Source organism: Larus michahellis, chromosome 8, assembly GCF_964199755.1.
Source record: "Larus michahellis chromosome 8, bLarMic1.1, whole genome shotgun sequence".
NCBI classification, from domain to species: Eukaryota; Metazoa; Chordata; class Aves; order Charadriiformes; family Laridae; genus Larus; species Larus michahellis.
The window spans coordinates 54,217,067-54,234,870 of NC_133903.1; the positions used below are offsets into that span (position 1 = coordinate 54,217,067).

Here is a 17,804-nt window from a genome sequence, read left to right on the forward strand (position 1 = left end):
TTCTTGCCGTCTGTACCTACCTCTAGTCTTGCTTGGCTGCGTTCAATAGCAACGTTTAGTTCGATTTCAGCCTGATAGTGCACTCCCTATTTCACGCCATCCTCACTCCTACACTCAGCCCCCAGAAAGTCACCCTGAAGCTGCCTACGGATTTGAGTATTCTCTCGGAAGTATTTCTCTTCAGAGGAAATAGCTGTTTGAAGAGAGGGTTTGGTGTCACTCATGGCTTCTGTGTTGCTGATCCTTTGTGGCACCAATGGAAGGAGCCGAGATCCTGCTGAAATGGAAAGAGACCCTGAAGTCCGTACAGGGATGTATGACTGCCTGGTATTTGTTGCCAGGTACCGAAGCGTGAGCCGTCAAGCTGAGGAGTTATCAGTCATAGATTCATTTAGTTACAACCGCATGGACAGGAAATGGATTCTGTCTGTCGGGGAAAAATACCCCACGTACTGGAAAACAAAATGCTGGAAGCCCTCTTTAACATTAAGCCTGAAGAAAAAGCCGAGGCTTAGTATTGTTTCATAGGTAGAAATTTCTAGTTTCCTGCAAGGCTATGTATTTTCCAAATCTAACAAGTTTAGCAATCCTCCCAAACATATTCAACTTCAGTGTCCCAAACTCCAACCCAGGGCCATAGATCACCACAGATGTCATCTTATTAGATTTAAAATCGGAGTGAATAACTTTCTAAGGTTACAGATAAATAAATTATGTTAAGGAAGAACATTACAACAAAAGTGGTGGTGAACATAGTTACTTTATTAATATCAAAAAATGAAGATATTCTGAAGGGATTTCTTGTCACCATTTGAAATAATCCACTTTGCATTCAAATTTGGTAATTAAACTCATGTATTTCAAGCCGTGTTAGAAACATGCTGCAGAAGATGGTGGTTTAGTCTAGATGTTAGGTGGCTGTAGTAATAACTTAAGCTATCCTAGTTTTCAAATTCTGATTGGCAAGTCAGTTTGGGTATTTGTGTCAAACATAATGGCATTTTGTGCTTATACAGGATTACTGAACTTGACTAAAATTGGCACTCAGGCTTCGGGAATAGGATAATATCGGAGGCTGCTAATAGTGCATAATCACCACATGCCTTGTTGTAAATGTTCTGTGTCTGAAAGATTTTTCTAACATTTGTTTAAAATTATTTTATGTCAATGTGACTTTGTTTAAGTACAGTTTATTTTGCACAATTTTTTTTGCCAGAATTCATCATTCTGGTAAAGTCTTTATTGTTTTGCTATTGAAAAATGTTACGATGTACGATTTGTAGGTTGTGAATGTGGACATGCCCTTTACGGATGATTCGGAGCTCCAGAAGTACTCCAAGGTATGACTTACATGGTGGTTTCCTTTATGGTATATGTTGCCAGAGTGATCTCAGAATGACACGTTTTGTTTCAAAAACTTAGTGGCTTTGTGGCTCTACCTTACTGGTCCAATATCTTTTCGTAGTGTGGGCAAATGAACCTTTTAACACACCACACGCACAAAGCACAAACCCAAACCATGCATATAAGCTTCAAATTGTGGGGTACTTAATTGCATTGAAATTCAGTTGTTGAAAGCCAGTACGGAGTGGAGCAGAGGATGAAACTGTTGAACAATGTCATCGTCCTGCAGAGGAGTTTGCCGTAGTGATCCTGACTCAGGGAGAGGGAGGTCCATGTAATTGACAGCTGAAATTAATTTCAGACTTTCAAGATATTTTCAAGATATGTACATTAACATTGTGCAGAAGAGGTTTGTGGAGGTGATGCATTTATATACTTGTGGGGATGTCTCAGTGAAGAAAGGCCATGAACTCATAAGCAGACATGGGTGTGAGGGAATGTTGAGGATCAATGGATTGCTCCTTTTACTTGAATATCCAGAATTAATTGGGAACCAGAAGGACAGTCAGTGTTTCAATTTAAATGATAAAAAGCCAGAAAATGGCCAAACTGAAGGCACAGATGCTGCTGATCATGTCTTCTCCCCAGGTTGCCATGATTTCTGCTGTCTTGTCTGGACAGTGTATCAGTTTTATGCTAGTCTTCCTAATATTAGCAGACACGAGACACTAATGGTTGGAGGCTCCCTAGAGAAAAATTCCAAATTCAGGAGGTAACCTTATTTAAGAATACAGTTCAAATTGCCTTTTTCCCCCAAAGGGCAGATTGGTTGATTTCATTTGTGCAAACAATTTGTACAGAGAAATTATGGACCCTTTTGCTGTAATGCAGATGATGTCAGTATGAAGACTTAACCATCTTACTGTGTGCTTAGTTTAATTTGGTGAGCTACTGAATCCTAAATGTGTTTATATTGTGGTAGATAAGGATATATACGTTCTCAGCTGTACTTCTCTTTTGGCAGCTATTACCCATCCACACTTTGAGATTAGGAGTTGAGCTTGACACGTTTGATGGACATCATTATATATCATCAATTGCTTCAGATGGCCCAGCTGCAACACTTGGTCTTCTGCAACTGGAGGATGAACTTCTGGAGGTAAAAAACAAAACGGCCCCCCCCCCCCCCCCCCCCAATAGAACTGATATATTTGATATGTTTCCTGTTTGCTTAGCCTTCTTAAAAATGCTTGTATTAAATTGTACTTCGGCTGCTGTGTGCGCAATAGTTGTATTCAAGAGCTGGTTGTGGAAGCAGTTAGAGCAGTGCTTTGGAAGTCACATTCATTTCCTTCACTGTTTCATTCCTCCTTTATGGACAAAATGTCAAATTCTTGTGACCTCTTAGTGACTTCGTGGGGTTTTTTTCCTGAAATGTTTTAACATGAGTATGAAGAGTTATAAGGGCAGAGATAATATGTGTGTTGAATGTGTTTGTATGTGTGGTCCTTCAGCTCAGTCGTTTGAGCAATTTGGCATTAGCGTTTGTGGTAGATAATCTTTCTTAATATTTGTCACTCCTAAAAAATTTACCACAGTCTCAGGAATAGTGGTTCCTGTTACGCATTATAACTTGCTTGTTGAGTGTTGAAAGACATTTGTGTGTATAAGCTAGTACATCAGTTTGTTTAAATATGTATAAAGAGGTATTGGGGCAGCTTTGAAGTTATCGGAATCAGACCAGACCTATTTGCTCAGGGAGAATATTTATTTGATAGTATTAAAATAATACCTATTTTGCGTGCCCGTGTGTATGGATGTATATCTATCAGTTTCTCAGCCTGCAAGTGGAAAGACATGAATTTCCAATTGAATACCTGCTCTTTGTGGAATGTTTTGAATTTGAACCTTTTTAGTGGATGCAAAGAACACTTAATTGACATCAATGAGAACAGAATTAGGCCTTCTGAAAGATTAATTTGTTAGGTGTACAGCTCTTGCTTTTACTTGTTGTTCACCCTTTAACATCAAAAATTCATACTGATATCGCTAAGACCTAAAACATTTTCTTCAGTTATTGCTTAATGGAGGAAATCTTGATTCCTAAAGGAAGGGATTAATGGAATGCTCGAAGTGTTGTTTAAATTCCTTGGCCACTAAACAAAAAATTGTATATAAACAGCAATAATGCAGTGCTGTAGAGTAACTTAGGAAACTTTACTTGTATATATTTAACAGTTTTGCTTATTACTGTGTACTTACAATTAAGTTCACAGATATGTCCAGAACTAGCGAGTGTAATTTTTTTTCTACTCTGTAGCTGGAAAAAAAACCCCAACAAAATAAAAATGTGCTCCGGGGCTAAAGCTATATATGCCAGGTTTAGCCCAGGGTATGTTTTTGCAGCCAAGTTATAAATCCCCTTAAGTAGGGGTTTGCAATGGAAAAAGTGACAGCCCCATTCCCCAAACAAGCAGCTCTACCTGGGCCTGATACAGTTGGGATTAAAATGTGATCAGCAAGGAATTTTTTTTAATATATAGTGAGGTTTAATGTTGATTATTTTTAATGATGTGTTTGAATTATGATAGAAAGCATGGTATTTTATTCCCCTCCCCCCCCATTTTAGCTAATTTCATTGTGTTCTTTTTTAGGAATAAATTGCTTCCTTGTGTCCTTCTAGTTTTGTTGAAAAATTTCACTCGCTCCTATTTGATGGCACAACTAACCGGAGCGGGATGGTGAATGAATGGGGTGTTGGGCACCTCGCGTGTTTAGAAGCTGATTTCTGGCAGCTGCAAAAGGAGAACTGGGAGTCCCCAAGTCTGCTCGGGAGCGTGTGGTAGCTCTTCTCCATCAATCACGGCACGCTGAGAAGTGCTGGGAACTTTCCACCATGCTGCCGCTCTCAATGCATTAAAAAATCCTTACGCGTAGATACTTCTGCTTAAATAATTAACTAATGGATTAGCCTGATAGCTCAGCAGTTGCTGTAATTCTTACAGAAAAAAACCCGTAGCAGTTCATCTTACCATGTTGGAGGCCAGTTACACCGCTCTGAATTTTTCTCCTTGGCTGGGTTATAGTGTGAGAGGAACTCTGTGTTTCCCAGCAGCATAAGCTATATTTACACTGTAAAAAGCACAGAGGAAAAACTGGGAAAAAATTGAGGTGATCAGGAAGAAAATGGTGACTAAAGTGAGATTGCTGTCCAGTCTTGCACAACGTCGAGGCCCTCTCGAGAGCAAGGAGATCTGGGAAAGATATGGTGAGGCTCTGCCTCAAGTACACATGTACAGAGGTGTGTACGTGTATGTTGTGTATTTACGTGCTGTATTTTCTAGGATCAAATGTAGATTCACCTACATTAGTGTTGCAGTTTGGGTACGGAGTGAAGCATTGAAGAGAATCCTCAATTATCCCCACTTTCTGTGCTTTGGTTCATGTTGCGGAGTGGCCTTGGATGATGGGTACTCCATTCCTAAACCAGCGGTTGCACCCTGGCGACTTTGGACATTTGGTCATGAGAGCAGACGTGAGGCAGCCTGGAAGGAATCTCTGAAACACAAGAGGTGTCGGGATTGAGTCTGTAGCGCTGATCGAGTTAAATCCCTGCTCTTTTGGGGCTGCGCTGCTCATCAGTGTAGATGATGATCACATCTGTGACACCTACTGATGTTCTGCATTCCTCATATTTAAGGATAACGCTGTGGTGCAAACAGATGTACCCTCGTGATCCTGCAGGTTATAAAATAGGTAACAGAGCATTGAGTCACTGTAGTTTTATTTTCCTAAGGAAGAACACCTGCAATATTCCATTTTTAAAGCAGCGTTTCTATCTGTCTATCTATCTATCTGTCTGTCTATCTATCTATCTTCTTTTTTTTCTTTTTTTAAGTCTGTGGTTTAAAATATCCGTTAACAATGGCCTTATAGTCTGTTGTCACTTGGGATCTAAAGCTTATGGAATGGTAAGCTTTGACCCTTGTCAGGGTTTTCTGATTAATTACTGTAATTGGTTTCTTTGTTACTACATAAACATTCTTGCATGTTTTCTGTAGGATCTATTTTAGTTTCAGACATTTTGTTACATTTTAAGCAACTGACAAAGTTGTGCTAGTTCTGTCTTCAAGTTTTTGATTAGAGCTCAAAATCGGTGCCTTCCTAAAATATTTTTGAAAACTAAATTTTTATATTTTTAAATTCAAACACGTAAGCCTAATGCTAAAAAAAAAAATAAAAAAATTCCCCAACAGAGAAACAGGTGAGAATGAAATAACGATACAAGGAAGGATTGAGGCTAGGAAAGGTAGTGAGCAGAAGTCAAGTTAGAGGAAGCTGAAGAGAGCAGAGATGTGATGTAGCAGTCAGGAGTCACGAGATCTTGCAGATGAAGTTTTACAGTAATGCATGTATACTTCAGAAGCATACATTAATAAAACGATGCAAGCTTTGCTGGAATCCCTACGTAAAACTAGACTTTCACATTCAGCTGGGGAAAGACATTTATGCAAAAAAAAAAAAAAAAAAACCAAAAAAAAACCACCTGGTTGAGATTCTTCTAAATGTCTTGGTGTGAATGTGTGTTTCCCCTTCTGTGCAGGTAAATGGAGTTCAGCTATATGGAAAATCACGCCGCGAGGCAGTCACTTTTCTAAAAGAAGTGCCACCCCCGTTTACACTGGTTTGCTGTCGGCGCCTTTTTGATGATGGCAGTGAGTCTCTTCTGGATGAACCCACTGTGGGAGCTTCCCCTCCAGAACAAAAGGTAGACTTCTCGTGTCAGTCAGTTGTGTAGAAGGACAATAACTTTTTGAAAAAGTGCGTGTATTTCTGAGAAAATGATTTAGCTTTCTGAGGACAGCATTTCTGGTTTCCTTTTGCTGTTTGATCCAGACTGCTTTTCAATCTCAAATAACGTTTCTTAAAATATGTAGTTATATGAGGCAGTTTTGTATTAAATTGTCATATAAAGCTGCCTTTGCCATTCGCTTTGGGCTCGTAAGGGACAGCTGGTGTTTGAGTGAAAGATAGTTCATGTTTGCAACACCGGTACTTTTACTATAGTTTATACAGGTTGGTCACAAGAAACTTCATTGTACTATAAATACAAGGCAGGTAAATCACCGAGCTGGTATGCTGACTATGTACATCCCATTCATCATTCTTACACTTAATAGGTGAGTGAGAGCTCTGAATTATACTAAATCACATCCTTGCCACCATTAGCTGATTACTTCCATGTTCTGAGTAGGTTTTTATGGAACTGGAAAAAAATGAAACTTAATGTTTCTTTCCGTTGCGTCTCAAACTAAAGCTTGACACTTGTAATGGTTGTTCCTATTTATAAAAAGTATTTACACCGTGACTTCTCGTCTTTTCTGATATTTTCTGATCTAATTTCCTCTAAGGTGGAGGGTTAAACAAGAAATATGGATGTTTCATGGAAGAATAAGGTGTACAGTATTACACCTTTCTGTAAATGGCCCTTTTTGTTGCAATAGAACTTGTTCCGCTGTGTTTTTTGATGTTGCGTTTTACCAAACATTTTGCATGTGCATTCTGTCAGTTGCACATCTTTGCCATGAGGTGATATTGAGTGAACAGAGGTTGCCTTCTCCTCATCTCACCATATCTCTGCTTTCTTTTGTCAAAAGTATCAAGAAAGAGTGCACGGAAGAAAAATTTCCTCCTTTGGCCTCATGACAGTATTCTGTGTAATAGGCGTATTTGTCCAAGGAAATAAAGTCAAATCAGTGTGAAGTTAATGGTACAAGACTGTAACGTTTTTCTTGGGACATCATACATTGATATTTTGTAAAGAATGTATTGATAAAATAACTGTAATGTTAAAACACTCATTTTAAGTTAGACAACAAAAGATGCCTTTTTGGAAGATGTATTTATGAAGACCCAACAAAATTGGGTAACTATACCTCTTTCTTTTATACCTTAGCACAAAAATTATGAAAGAAACTGCTTTTTCAAATTAGATACTATTTGTATCGTTACAACGTAAGAATTTTTTCTTTGCGTATTTAATGCCACAAGTATCAGATGTGCCCGATTGTCTGGTCTTTCTCTTAGCTGTCTGTGGTTAAATCTTTTACGCTAAGATATTTATTTTTCCTTTATGCATCTAATGGGACAGTTGAAGTTCATCAACGTGTAACAGGTTAGTAATATTAAAACAACACAACTAATTTGACTAATGCATGGGTATTTGTATGCCAGCTTGGGCTCCGATGCTCAAAACATGTAGGCATAGTCCCATGGGAGTATCCAAGGCAGCAAGCCCGAGAAAACTGGGTGCATAACATTCAATGAAGTTGTAATTCCATAAAAGGTCATATTTTAGGGCATGTATGAGCCATTAATAATCAAAATGTTGAAGGAATAGTGTTTGTAAAGAACTGAAAGAATAGTATTTGAACTAGAGCTTTTCTTTTTCAGGTGAAACCTGAGGAAGACATTAATCCTGAGGAGGAAGAAGGGGAATTAGCGTTATGGTCTCCTGATGTGAAGGTTATTGAACTGAAGAAAGACAAAAATGGGTTAGGATTCAGCATTTTAGACTACCAGGTATACTTTTCTGTACAACAAAATACTAAAAATCCCTTTGATCTTTTGTCTTGTATGGTGCCTTAAAATGTTTTGTGATGTTGATTACTGGGTAATCGACTTGGCATTTGGGCCTAGAAACCGTGTAGGGAAAAGTAATTTATTTTGAGGCCAACTCTATAAAGTAGAGCTTGTTCTAAACTGGTCTGATTATCGGACATGATAAAGTGCAAAATCTTTAATCAAACTCCACCTCATAACTCTGAGTTTAATGGCTAAGTGTTGGGAGGAGGTTGGTTTTTAGTTTATTTTGTTTTAACTTGGAATGACTTTTCAACTATGAGAGCGGCAAACTTTCTTAGGTATTGTGCCAAATTATATTCTTAAGTCTTAAACTCCTTAAAAATCACCAGAAAAGTCTTCAACTGGGGGGAAAATTCTACTAAAATTAATGAATCCTTTCGAAAATATTGGTTTCAATTAAATATGTAGAAACTCTCAAAATCTGTAGTCAGAATGAAATGTTCTTCATGTTTCTAGTCAACGTGATATATTTTTAAACTTCTACCCGTGATATTTATAAAGGAATAAAATAGCTGGATCACTCTTCATAATAATACACACATCACATATGAATACTGCCTGAACATTGTAGTTTAATAAAACGTGTTCAACTGTTGTGCATAAACGTCAAGCGATATAAAATTCACTTTTTTGATACAATAAGGAATGAATTGGGAGTGAATTAGAATAAAAAATATTTGAAGTATTATGCAAAACCATTAATTCTATATTTTACCAGTGTGATTTAAGATTACTGAAAATAGATCCTGTTAGTCATTTTCGCTGACACATGTTGTGTTGCGGTGCCAGCTTTACTGTAGAGTCGCTAGGAGTCTTTACAGAGCAGTAATACACAGATTTGCTTTTAAGTTCTCATATAATCAGAATTAATGAAGGCTTTAATAACAGGCTTTTTATTTACTTATTCGCAGATGCAAATACATGAGCAATGTTGTGGTACTTTCAGCTAAATTTAAATACATTCTAATCAATTCTAAATGAGTGGTAAACCACTTAATCTCAGATCTTTATAATTTCAAGATATTTATGTATAAAGTATGCTCTTTTGTTTGGGATTTGCCTCTTAGATCTTTTACACTTTTCATCATCTGCAGATTAATTTTTATATAGAGATATCTGTGACTGTGTTGTGTGTTTATGTAAATACATCCGTCACATTCTTGAGTGCAGGGCAAAGAAAATAAATAATTGTCCATGCGAGACTGGAGGCGGGGAAAAAAAACCTATGTGGTTCCTGGGAGGCTGTTCAGAATTCTTAAAGCAGATTTGCTGAGAAGCACAAAATTACAGTGAAGTGTTTAATTGTGGCTTAGAGGACCTGCAGACCTAACTCTGTTTTCTGCATTTCTTTTGCAATTTTACCCTCCTTTAAAAAATGAAAGGTTTGGTTTTGGGGGTTTTTTTTAGACATGTACTCTTTGTTTTGCAAGAAAAGATTCAAGTGTTATAATAGCAAATGACACTACTTGCGCTACGTATCCATTGATCATTTTGCTCATTTTGAGGTATCACATGTGGTGGGGGTTTTTTTGTTGGGGTTTTTGTGCTTTTTGCATTTTTTTTTTTATTTTTTTTTTGTTTTGTTTTTAAATGGCGAGTATTCACATGGCCTGGCTTCACGTATCTAAATGAGGTGCCTCAGTGAGGGACCAACCTTTCTAGGCTCCCACTACGTTGACGGAGGCAGAGTGGGGAGGAAAATACTTTTTAAGGGGTGGTTCTGAGCAGAAGGCCTATTCTTGGTGCTCAGAATTACACTTACAAGGACTGACTCTCTCTGTCCTTTGCAGAAGCTTAAGGAAACTTCGGTGTTATGTACCCACCTTGGAGGTGATGTGACTGTATTCTGAGGTTTTAAAATCAAATTATTTCTGTGGCTTTTGGTTGGAATGGCACTATAGAAATATCAGTAGGACTTCAGAAAGATCAGTAGGAACAGTAAAGTAACGTTCCAGGAAAAACAACAGTGAATCGCTATTATTTCATCTTTCTTTCCCCCCCCCATCAAGTTTTGATAACATCTTTGAAACGTTACTGCAGTACCAGTGTATACCAGCCCGTTTTAGTCGCTTCTTATGAGAGACTGGTGGCTGTTATCTGCAGTATTTAAGAACCCCTGAGATCCTGCTCGTACAGACGTGCTCATTTATGACAGTGAGCGATGCCAGATGCGCTGCAGAAGTGGAAGAACGCTGAGCAATTAGACACCAGGCTGCTTGCGCCGCTGTGGAAGTTTCTTCCTACTGCTTTCCATTCATGTTTGGTATTTGTTTTGGAGCACGAGCCTTTTTACCTTTCCATCTTAATTTTGATTATAGAAATAGATATGGTGCTGAATACTCTCGTGGTATATGCTTTATGGCACTTGTCTTTTTGTTTTCTCAAAACTAACTACATACTTGGCGTAAAGGATATTGTGCCTCAGTTGTCTAAAAAGCTGTGCTTCCCAGGTCACGCTCTGAAAAACAGTATTAGTGAAAACTCTTCACGAGGCAGAATAGGAATCTGAGTACGTAGAAAACTGAATGCTGAGATCAAGAAATTATTACTCTGGTATATTAATTTTTAATGGGCTGTCTTTCTAATAATGTTTCATCTATCACATAAATGGATAAGCATATCCCAAGTGACTTGCAGGATATTCCCAGAAATGTACAAGCATAATTCCAATGCCTATATATTTTAATGAACTAATTACAAATTAATTATACCAATTATGCATAATCAATAGTATTTCTACTTTGTCCTGTGTTTTCTTTTGTCTGTCCTTAGGGATTTAAATGCTTAAAACAGAGCTTTCTTTTTGTAATAAGGCCCTCTTGAAAGGGCTGTACATACGCTCCTAAAACTTTGGGATACCTTTAGGGCAATAGGGTAGACTTACCCTTTTTGATGTAAAAAGACTGTCTTTATACAGGATACTGTTCAGCTTCACGTGATCACTATATATACCTATAAAAACCCTTTCTTCCCTTTGCTGAATGTCCTGATTTGTAATTATGTGGTAGGAAATCTAAAATCTTTGAGAGTGCTGCTTTGCTGGCAAGGTCAATACTTGGCGAGGGGGGCAGGTGGATGGGGAGGCTGATCCTGTGTATTCTTGAAATGATCGGTTTCAACGGATATTTTTTCTTCTCCCAGTGTGATGGCTTATTTAAATAAGAAACACTGAAGAGGTCTTAAAATGAAATCTTCTGTGTATTTTTTTCTATTGTCACCGCTGTGTTGGGATCTTGTCAAAGCTCTTAGGCTAGACATTGCTTTTTCTTGATAACGCTTAGATGAAAAGCCTGCAGAAGGAGAGGTGGCGGCCGCTGTGGCGGGAGGCTCTGCGTGTGGCAAGCTTCCTTCAGCTGATAACGCATCGTGCTCAGCGCTGCTGAGGAGCAGCGTTGCGTTGCTGGTGATTCTATCTCGAACAGGGACCCTGCCCCCCTTTTGGCCATTAAAAAGGTGTGCCGTTCGGTCTTCTGGCCAACTTCTCCGTGAAGTAATATACTCTACCTCCCTTAATTTCCTAGTAATTTCACTTGGAAAAATTGCTCTCTTTTTCACCTCTTAACTAACTTTTATGTAGTGTTGCTGGCACAGTTAGCGGCAAGTATGTTTTGATGGTGAATGAGGGACCCAGTACGCTGTTTGTAGAGTGCTTTGGGATCATCTGTGATGCAAGAGGCTACAGTAAGTGAATTTATTGTTCTTTGTCAATGGATGTGAAAGTATCTAGCTTAGTAGTACCTTTGTCTAGCCTGAAGCTAAACCTCCTAGCCAGCAGGTCAAGAGCTACGCCATTGTTACCGAGACCAATCCTTTTTCTTAGAAAGAAATGAAAACAGACGAGGGCATGGTGCGTCATCAGGTTAAAACAGAGAAGAAATGCTGTATAAAAATGGTGGTAATCCCAGGGGGTTAGAGGGAGAGGAAAGAAAAATCACACAAGATGCAGATTTTGAGAGGGAGAGAGAAGAGATCACAATAGCATAAAAGGTACTTGAGTGGCCCTGAAATAGTGTTTAGCAAAGACCTGGTGTGTGCAGGCCAACGGAGTCTGTCAGTAATGTTTTACAAAACATTGGAAAAACCACAGGTAGCTGAATTGCAGATTTCTTGAGGCAGTATTGACCAGAAGGTAACGTGAATGGTCTGATGAGCTTTTATCAAATTAAACAAAAAGCTGAATGGACTTTATGTGGAGCTTAATTTACTGTGCTTTGAAGTCACAGTATTTTAAAGCAGCTGTTTTAAAGTGTGTGAAACTGGAGGGGGCAAGGGCTGGAATAGAGAGGGTTGACGTTTTCCATAGCTCTTAGGAATGCCTGTGAGATGCTCTTTCTCTCCATTTGTGATTGAAAAGTAAGTCCCCAGCGCCTGGCTGCTTTTGCACAGTCCCAGTTGCCCCATGGACCTGTTGGGCTGTAGGAGCTGATGGGCTCACCTGCTCCAAGTGGTCTGTACCGATGTGGGTGTAAATATCTGCCCATCCATGGGAGCAGGGACAGGCCCATCAGCACTGTAGGAACTTCATGTTAGCCAGACCTGGAACAGCATGAAGTGGGCATTCCTTCGTCAGCCTGGGCCAGTGCTTAACGGGTTCTTACTGCAGTCTAGCAATAGGGACTCCACAGCTGCCTTATTCTAGGGCTTATCTTCATTATCATTAGCAGGTTTTTTCTTACCGTTGAAGTCTTTTTTTTTTTGCTGCACATTCAGCAGGTTATGTTTTGTCCTTCTCCCAGGGAGCATGGGAAACAATTGTTTTCTTTTTTATAACAAAATCACTGCATAGTCATTCACGGCAGGAAGTGAAGCGATTTAAGTGTCTGCAAATATCTTTCCTCTTTCCTCTTTTCTTTATGCCCCAAACAAACAGGCTCCAGATGTAGACTTACAAAAAAGCAAACCAACTTCTTATTTGTAGAAGGTGGTATTCAACTAGATTATGGTTTTTTCTTTTTTGGACTGTTCAGCAGTGAGATGCGGGCTGGAATGCTTTGACTTGTTGCTGGCTAAACGTTTGCCCTCTTGTGATAATTTGGGCTTTGTCTGTCTTGTGATAAGTTTGTTATGAACAAAGCAGCATATTCGCGTCCTTGTTAAGCACATTTTCACCTGATCATGTGATGGAAACCTGTGGCTTACTGGCAAAAGCTGCACAGCTGTATTACAAAGCAGTTTTACAATGGCTATCAGCTTGGTACTGGGAAAACTGATAAAGGCAGCTTTTCTCCCATCTCTACAACCCATCCACATTCATTAACATCAAAGTTCTGTAAGCCTCAGTACCGACTGTGTTGGTACTCATCTCACGGAGGATTTGCTTCTCTCCCCCTATGGGAAAGTTCTGCATCCTTTAAATCATATTAAGCTGCTTCATTTGTAAAATAATTCTTAATAGTGTGTCATGAATTGAATTCAGTGTAGCTTTTTGAAAAATTCTCTTGGAGTTCAGCTTAAGTACTACTTTTCAGGACTGAAGAGCGGGTGAATGCAGTTGAGCACATTCCTGGTAAAGTTTCTAGGGTGTTCATGATTAGTGGTTTCCAAAAACCTCAGTACTAAAAGCATTGGGAGATCAGAAACCACTTTAATAAGAAATCAAAGAGACTGTGTATCTCAGCATGAGATACAGACGGATGCGCAGGAGTAGCTTGCTGAGGTAGAGGAGATGGAGAACTTGGATGCAGGAAGTTGCGTTAGGGCTTGGGTCTGTCTTGACGCTGGGCTTGGGGGGGTCATCAGCCTGACTCTATGTGAGCAGTCAGGATGGAATCTCGTGTAGGGAGTGAGGGGCACATCCTAGGGACGGCCCTCCTGTCTTCTGTGAGCTGGAACAGCCGCTGCTCTGGACAATACCTGTGTCTGCAGAGAAACTGGAGCATTACTGAGAACATCTGTTTTCCTTTGGTTTGTCGCATATCCTTGAAATAAATACTAAGCAGTATTATTATTAACCTTTAGAAATGTTTTCCCTATTCCCCCAAATTCTACCAATCTGGTTGTTCTTTTTCATTTCCTGCTAGGAAGAATAGCTTTTAATAAAAACAAAAAACCCCAAACCAAAGAAATTCATTATTATTCCACAGATGTCTTCTGCCCGCAAGAGAAGGCGAGAATTTAAAGGGACAAATCTGTAGCTAGATTTGCCAAAAACTTGGCAAATCTCAGTAAGGGTAAGATAATGTAGATGAGACCAGAGGAAACTGTGCAGCTGAGTGCTGCTTATCTAAAAGCTGCATTAGTCTTTCAGTGAGCGTGTGGAGACGGTGGAGCAAAGGGCATGTAAAAGCTCAGCCCAGACAGCTCCGAACCGATGAGATTTGAAGGTGCTGCTGGATAACCACGAAGAATTCTGAAAACTCGTGGAAGTTATGAGGCATTCTGTTTGCTTAAAACCTCACCCTTCTGGAAGATGCTGCTCCCCAAATCCAAACAGTAGTGTTGCACTCAGAGTTTTTCTGTCCTCACTGTGTTTCGCAGTAGCCTTAAAATTCTCGGCAAACTTTTTGCCTATCCTTCTGTCTTCGCCACCATCCACACTTGGCGCAAGTCTTCTTTGGGCCAAGTCACTGTTTGCCGATCCTTGGTGAAAACAATAGAAAAAGGGGCCTGTCCTATCTCCCCACCTTTCTTTTGCAGCTTTTTCTGGAGCAAATCTTCTGTAATTCATGTGTTTGCTGTTTATGCTGCAAAGCTCTCCTTGCAGAGAGCTCCGGTTTGTTTGAAAACACGCACTGCGCTTCCACGGCCTGTTAAGAGTGGTGAGGTCAGCACACCTAACTGGTGGATGTGCTCGCTTTTTAGTTCAGGGATTATTTGAATTTGAAAGCTGATCAAACTCAGAATGTGCATTAAGACCACTGACTGCAGGTGATGTAGTTGATACCATTTATAATTTTTCCCGTGGCTCGTCGGTATTTTTTTCTTTATTCCCACACATCTCTATCCCTTCTTTATCTCATCACACAGTGGCTTTCCTCCATTTCCTTATGAGTTCAGGGGTTTTTCCCTTATCACTGTGGCTTTTCCCTGTAGTCAGCATTCAGTGTGTTTTTTCTGGAGCTGGAAAGTCTGAAAGTATAAGATATTAAGAGAGTCTAATGAATGTAATCCCTGTGACTTTAGCTCTGTTGAGAGCAAATATGAAAGGCGGATGAAACCTTAGGTTGATTGAGAAGTTTGATAAATTAAAAGATAGTGACACACACCTAAGTCCACTGCACAGTGACACGTTCAAAACTACCATAGGCAGTGCCTATCTTTGATCTTTTTATTTGAGAATAGCAGTAGCGTGTAAGATCTTTTTCTTTTGATCATTCCCTGGAGGCACTTTTGTCCCAGTTCTCTGCTGCATATCCCTCTTCCGCAGCCGATGAACACTGACTGCGCAGTGTTTGCCAGCTCTGCCAGACCTGCGCGGGGTTGAGTAATTGCTGGCCACCGTGTTGGTTCTTGCTGTAGAAGACTGTTACGATTTCAGATCGCAGATGATGAAAGCCCGGTGTGGGAAACCCATTGTGCCACCTACTCTCACTTTGCTGTTCTCTCCCCTCCGCTGGGTGTGACTCTGTGTGTTTTGTTTATGGTTTTTTTTTTTCTTTCTTTCTCTGTGAATTCCTGTTTCTTTGCGGACATTTCCCACAACAGAAGTTTTGATTAATGCTGGCTGCACACTAGAGCTTCTGAAATTCATTGCTTTATTCCCTCACTGCAGATCAATAAATACTTATGTTTTATTCCCAGTGCTTTGCCTTACATCACAGAAAAGTTCAGCGTTCCTCCTTGAATACCGTTCTGTATTTAAGTTTATATTACTTCAGTACATCAGCCTGTAGTTTATTTCTTCGGCACAGCCCGAGGTTGTGCGTTCTGTAGTCTTCTTCCTAAGTAGTTCCGCTGACTGCAATCTAATACGCGTGGAAGAGGCAGAAACAAGTCTTAAACACTTTGCGTTTCAGTCTGATTGCCCATGCAGTGCATCTAACAAAAACTAGTTGAGCACTTTCTCAGGGATGTTTTTTCAGGCTTTAGAGTACCTTTGGCAGGTCTTACGGCCGCCATCTGTAAATATGTTGGAGTGAATGAACAGAAAGTTTGGACCTTGAGTCTCAATCCTAAATTGAGGCCACCTTAAGGAGGAAATTGGACCTCGCTCACAGCTGGCTCGTCCTCTCTTCCCTTTCTGTGGGGACTGACTTAGTGCCTTTGAAAAGGCGGCAGGTTGTTTCTCATTCTTGACTCTTGCATCCCGTGTGCGTTGTTGGTGTGTACGTGGAGGGTGGCTCTGCAAAGGGACCGGGTGGCGCTTTGCTGAATCAGAGCATGGATGAGTATTTCGCGTAATTTCACAATACTGAGCGTACGGGTAAATTACTTCATGCGCAGTTCTGCCTTTGTTCTACGTAACAGTAAAAGGAGCATAAATGCATTCGGTCCTTTTCATTGTTGACGAGTGTATGTTCCTTGTACAGTATGTTACAGTGTTGTGTTTAAGTCTTTCAGTCTGGTATCTTATTCACTTGCAAACTGAAGAGTTTTAAATATGGATATGTATGTTAGACCTGGAAGTGGTCCCATGCAAAATGTAATGAAGCTGGGTTGCTCTGACCTCTGAGCTCTAACATGTGTTTGTTTTGGCTCTCTCGCAAAAACCTGCAGTATACAAATTGGCACTTGTAAAATTGTTCAGATAAATCAAAATTGGTACAGGAAAAAAAGTTTCAAACTGTTTCTTTTGGGATCCTTTGCCATGCTATTTTTGATGTGTGTTTTCAGAGGAGTGTTTTTGTGGCAGCAGGCAGTTTGTTGCTTGAAGAAAGCTAAAATATTCTAGGAAGTCAGGCTAGCTGAATTTAGATCTTAAGTGATGCCAAAACTAATATAGCCTGTAACTAAGTGAGAGTGACTTGGCGCAGTAAATGTCAGTCACCCGCTGGTTTGTCTTACGTTTTCATAGGAGCCTTAAAAAAAAAAAAAAAAAAAAAAAAAAAAAGAAAAGGAAAACACAAACAAAACCCCAGAAAACGTGGTAGCCGCTTCCATGCGCTGGAGTTGTGGCTGCCGTCGGCCGCGGAGGGGAGGCTGCGCCCCATCCTCTGCCGGGGCCGGGGCCGGCGGCCGGGGCCGGAGCGGGCGGAGCTGGAAGCGGCTGCGGTCGTGCGGGAGCTGGCCTGGCCTGGCCTGCCCTCTCTTGGCTGCTGCGGGAACCTCACCTTTTGCTGAGGATGGAGAAAGTCAGTCGGTTGTTATCCTTTTAATTTTCCAGTGTGATGGCCAGAGGTAAGCTGTTATTGCTTGTGTTTCCAGATTTGCTTCCTAAGGACCTCTGATAGCTTATCTTTGGTGCTCATGGCAAGCTCGAATCCCTCACTTGAAGGCCCAATAAAGTTACACGCTCCGGCAGCGTTGCACGTAGGACTCTGTTAACTTGCTGCTCCTGGGACTCTTAACGTTTTAGGAGAGCTCAGGTTTTTAAGAGACTTCATACTGCTCCGAATCCAGGGATCCCAGAGGCAGCAACTGCAGTGGCCCCTGCCTGACTCTTTGCACTGCTAAATGAATCCAGAACAAATGAGGCTCTGAAAATAAGAAGAAAAATTTGACACCTGGACTCCAGGAAACATTTGTGGATTTTGATGAGGAGCAGTAGGGGGGGGAAGGGAAAACCTATGGTTCAATGTAGTTAAATATATGGTGTGCTAAGTATGAATAAATTGTGACTATTTTAAACAAGTTCATATACTCTATGGCTGGCTCAAGCACAAAGGAAAAGACAACAGCTACAAGGTACTGGTTCCTCAAAGGGTTACCTGGAGGCC

At 40.2% G+C, this 17,804-nt stretch overlaps 1 protein-coding gene across 4 annotated transcripts in view; it reads left to right on the forward strand.

Annotated features, from left to right (window-relative positions):
• The window catches only part of PATJ (PATJ crumbs cell polarity complex component), a 156,719-nt gene that overhangs the window by 30,453 nt on the left and 108,462 nt on the right, over positions 1-17,804 (forward strand). For all 4 annotated transcript variants that reach the window (XM_074597315.1, XM_074597316.1, XM_074597317.1 and 1 more), the window contains exons 14-17: positions 1,284-1,340; positions 2,369-2,503; positions 5,948-6,112; positions 7,798-7,926. In XM_074597315.1, the coding sequence (XP_074453416.1) occupies positions 1,284-1,340; positions 2,369-2,503; positions 5,948-6,112; positions 7,798-7,926 (486 nt within the window). The remainder of the gene's footprint in view (positions 1-1,283; positions 1,341-2,368; positions 2,504-5,947; positions 6,113-7,797; positions 7,927-17,804) is intronic.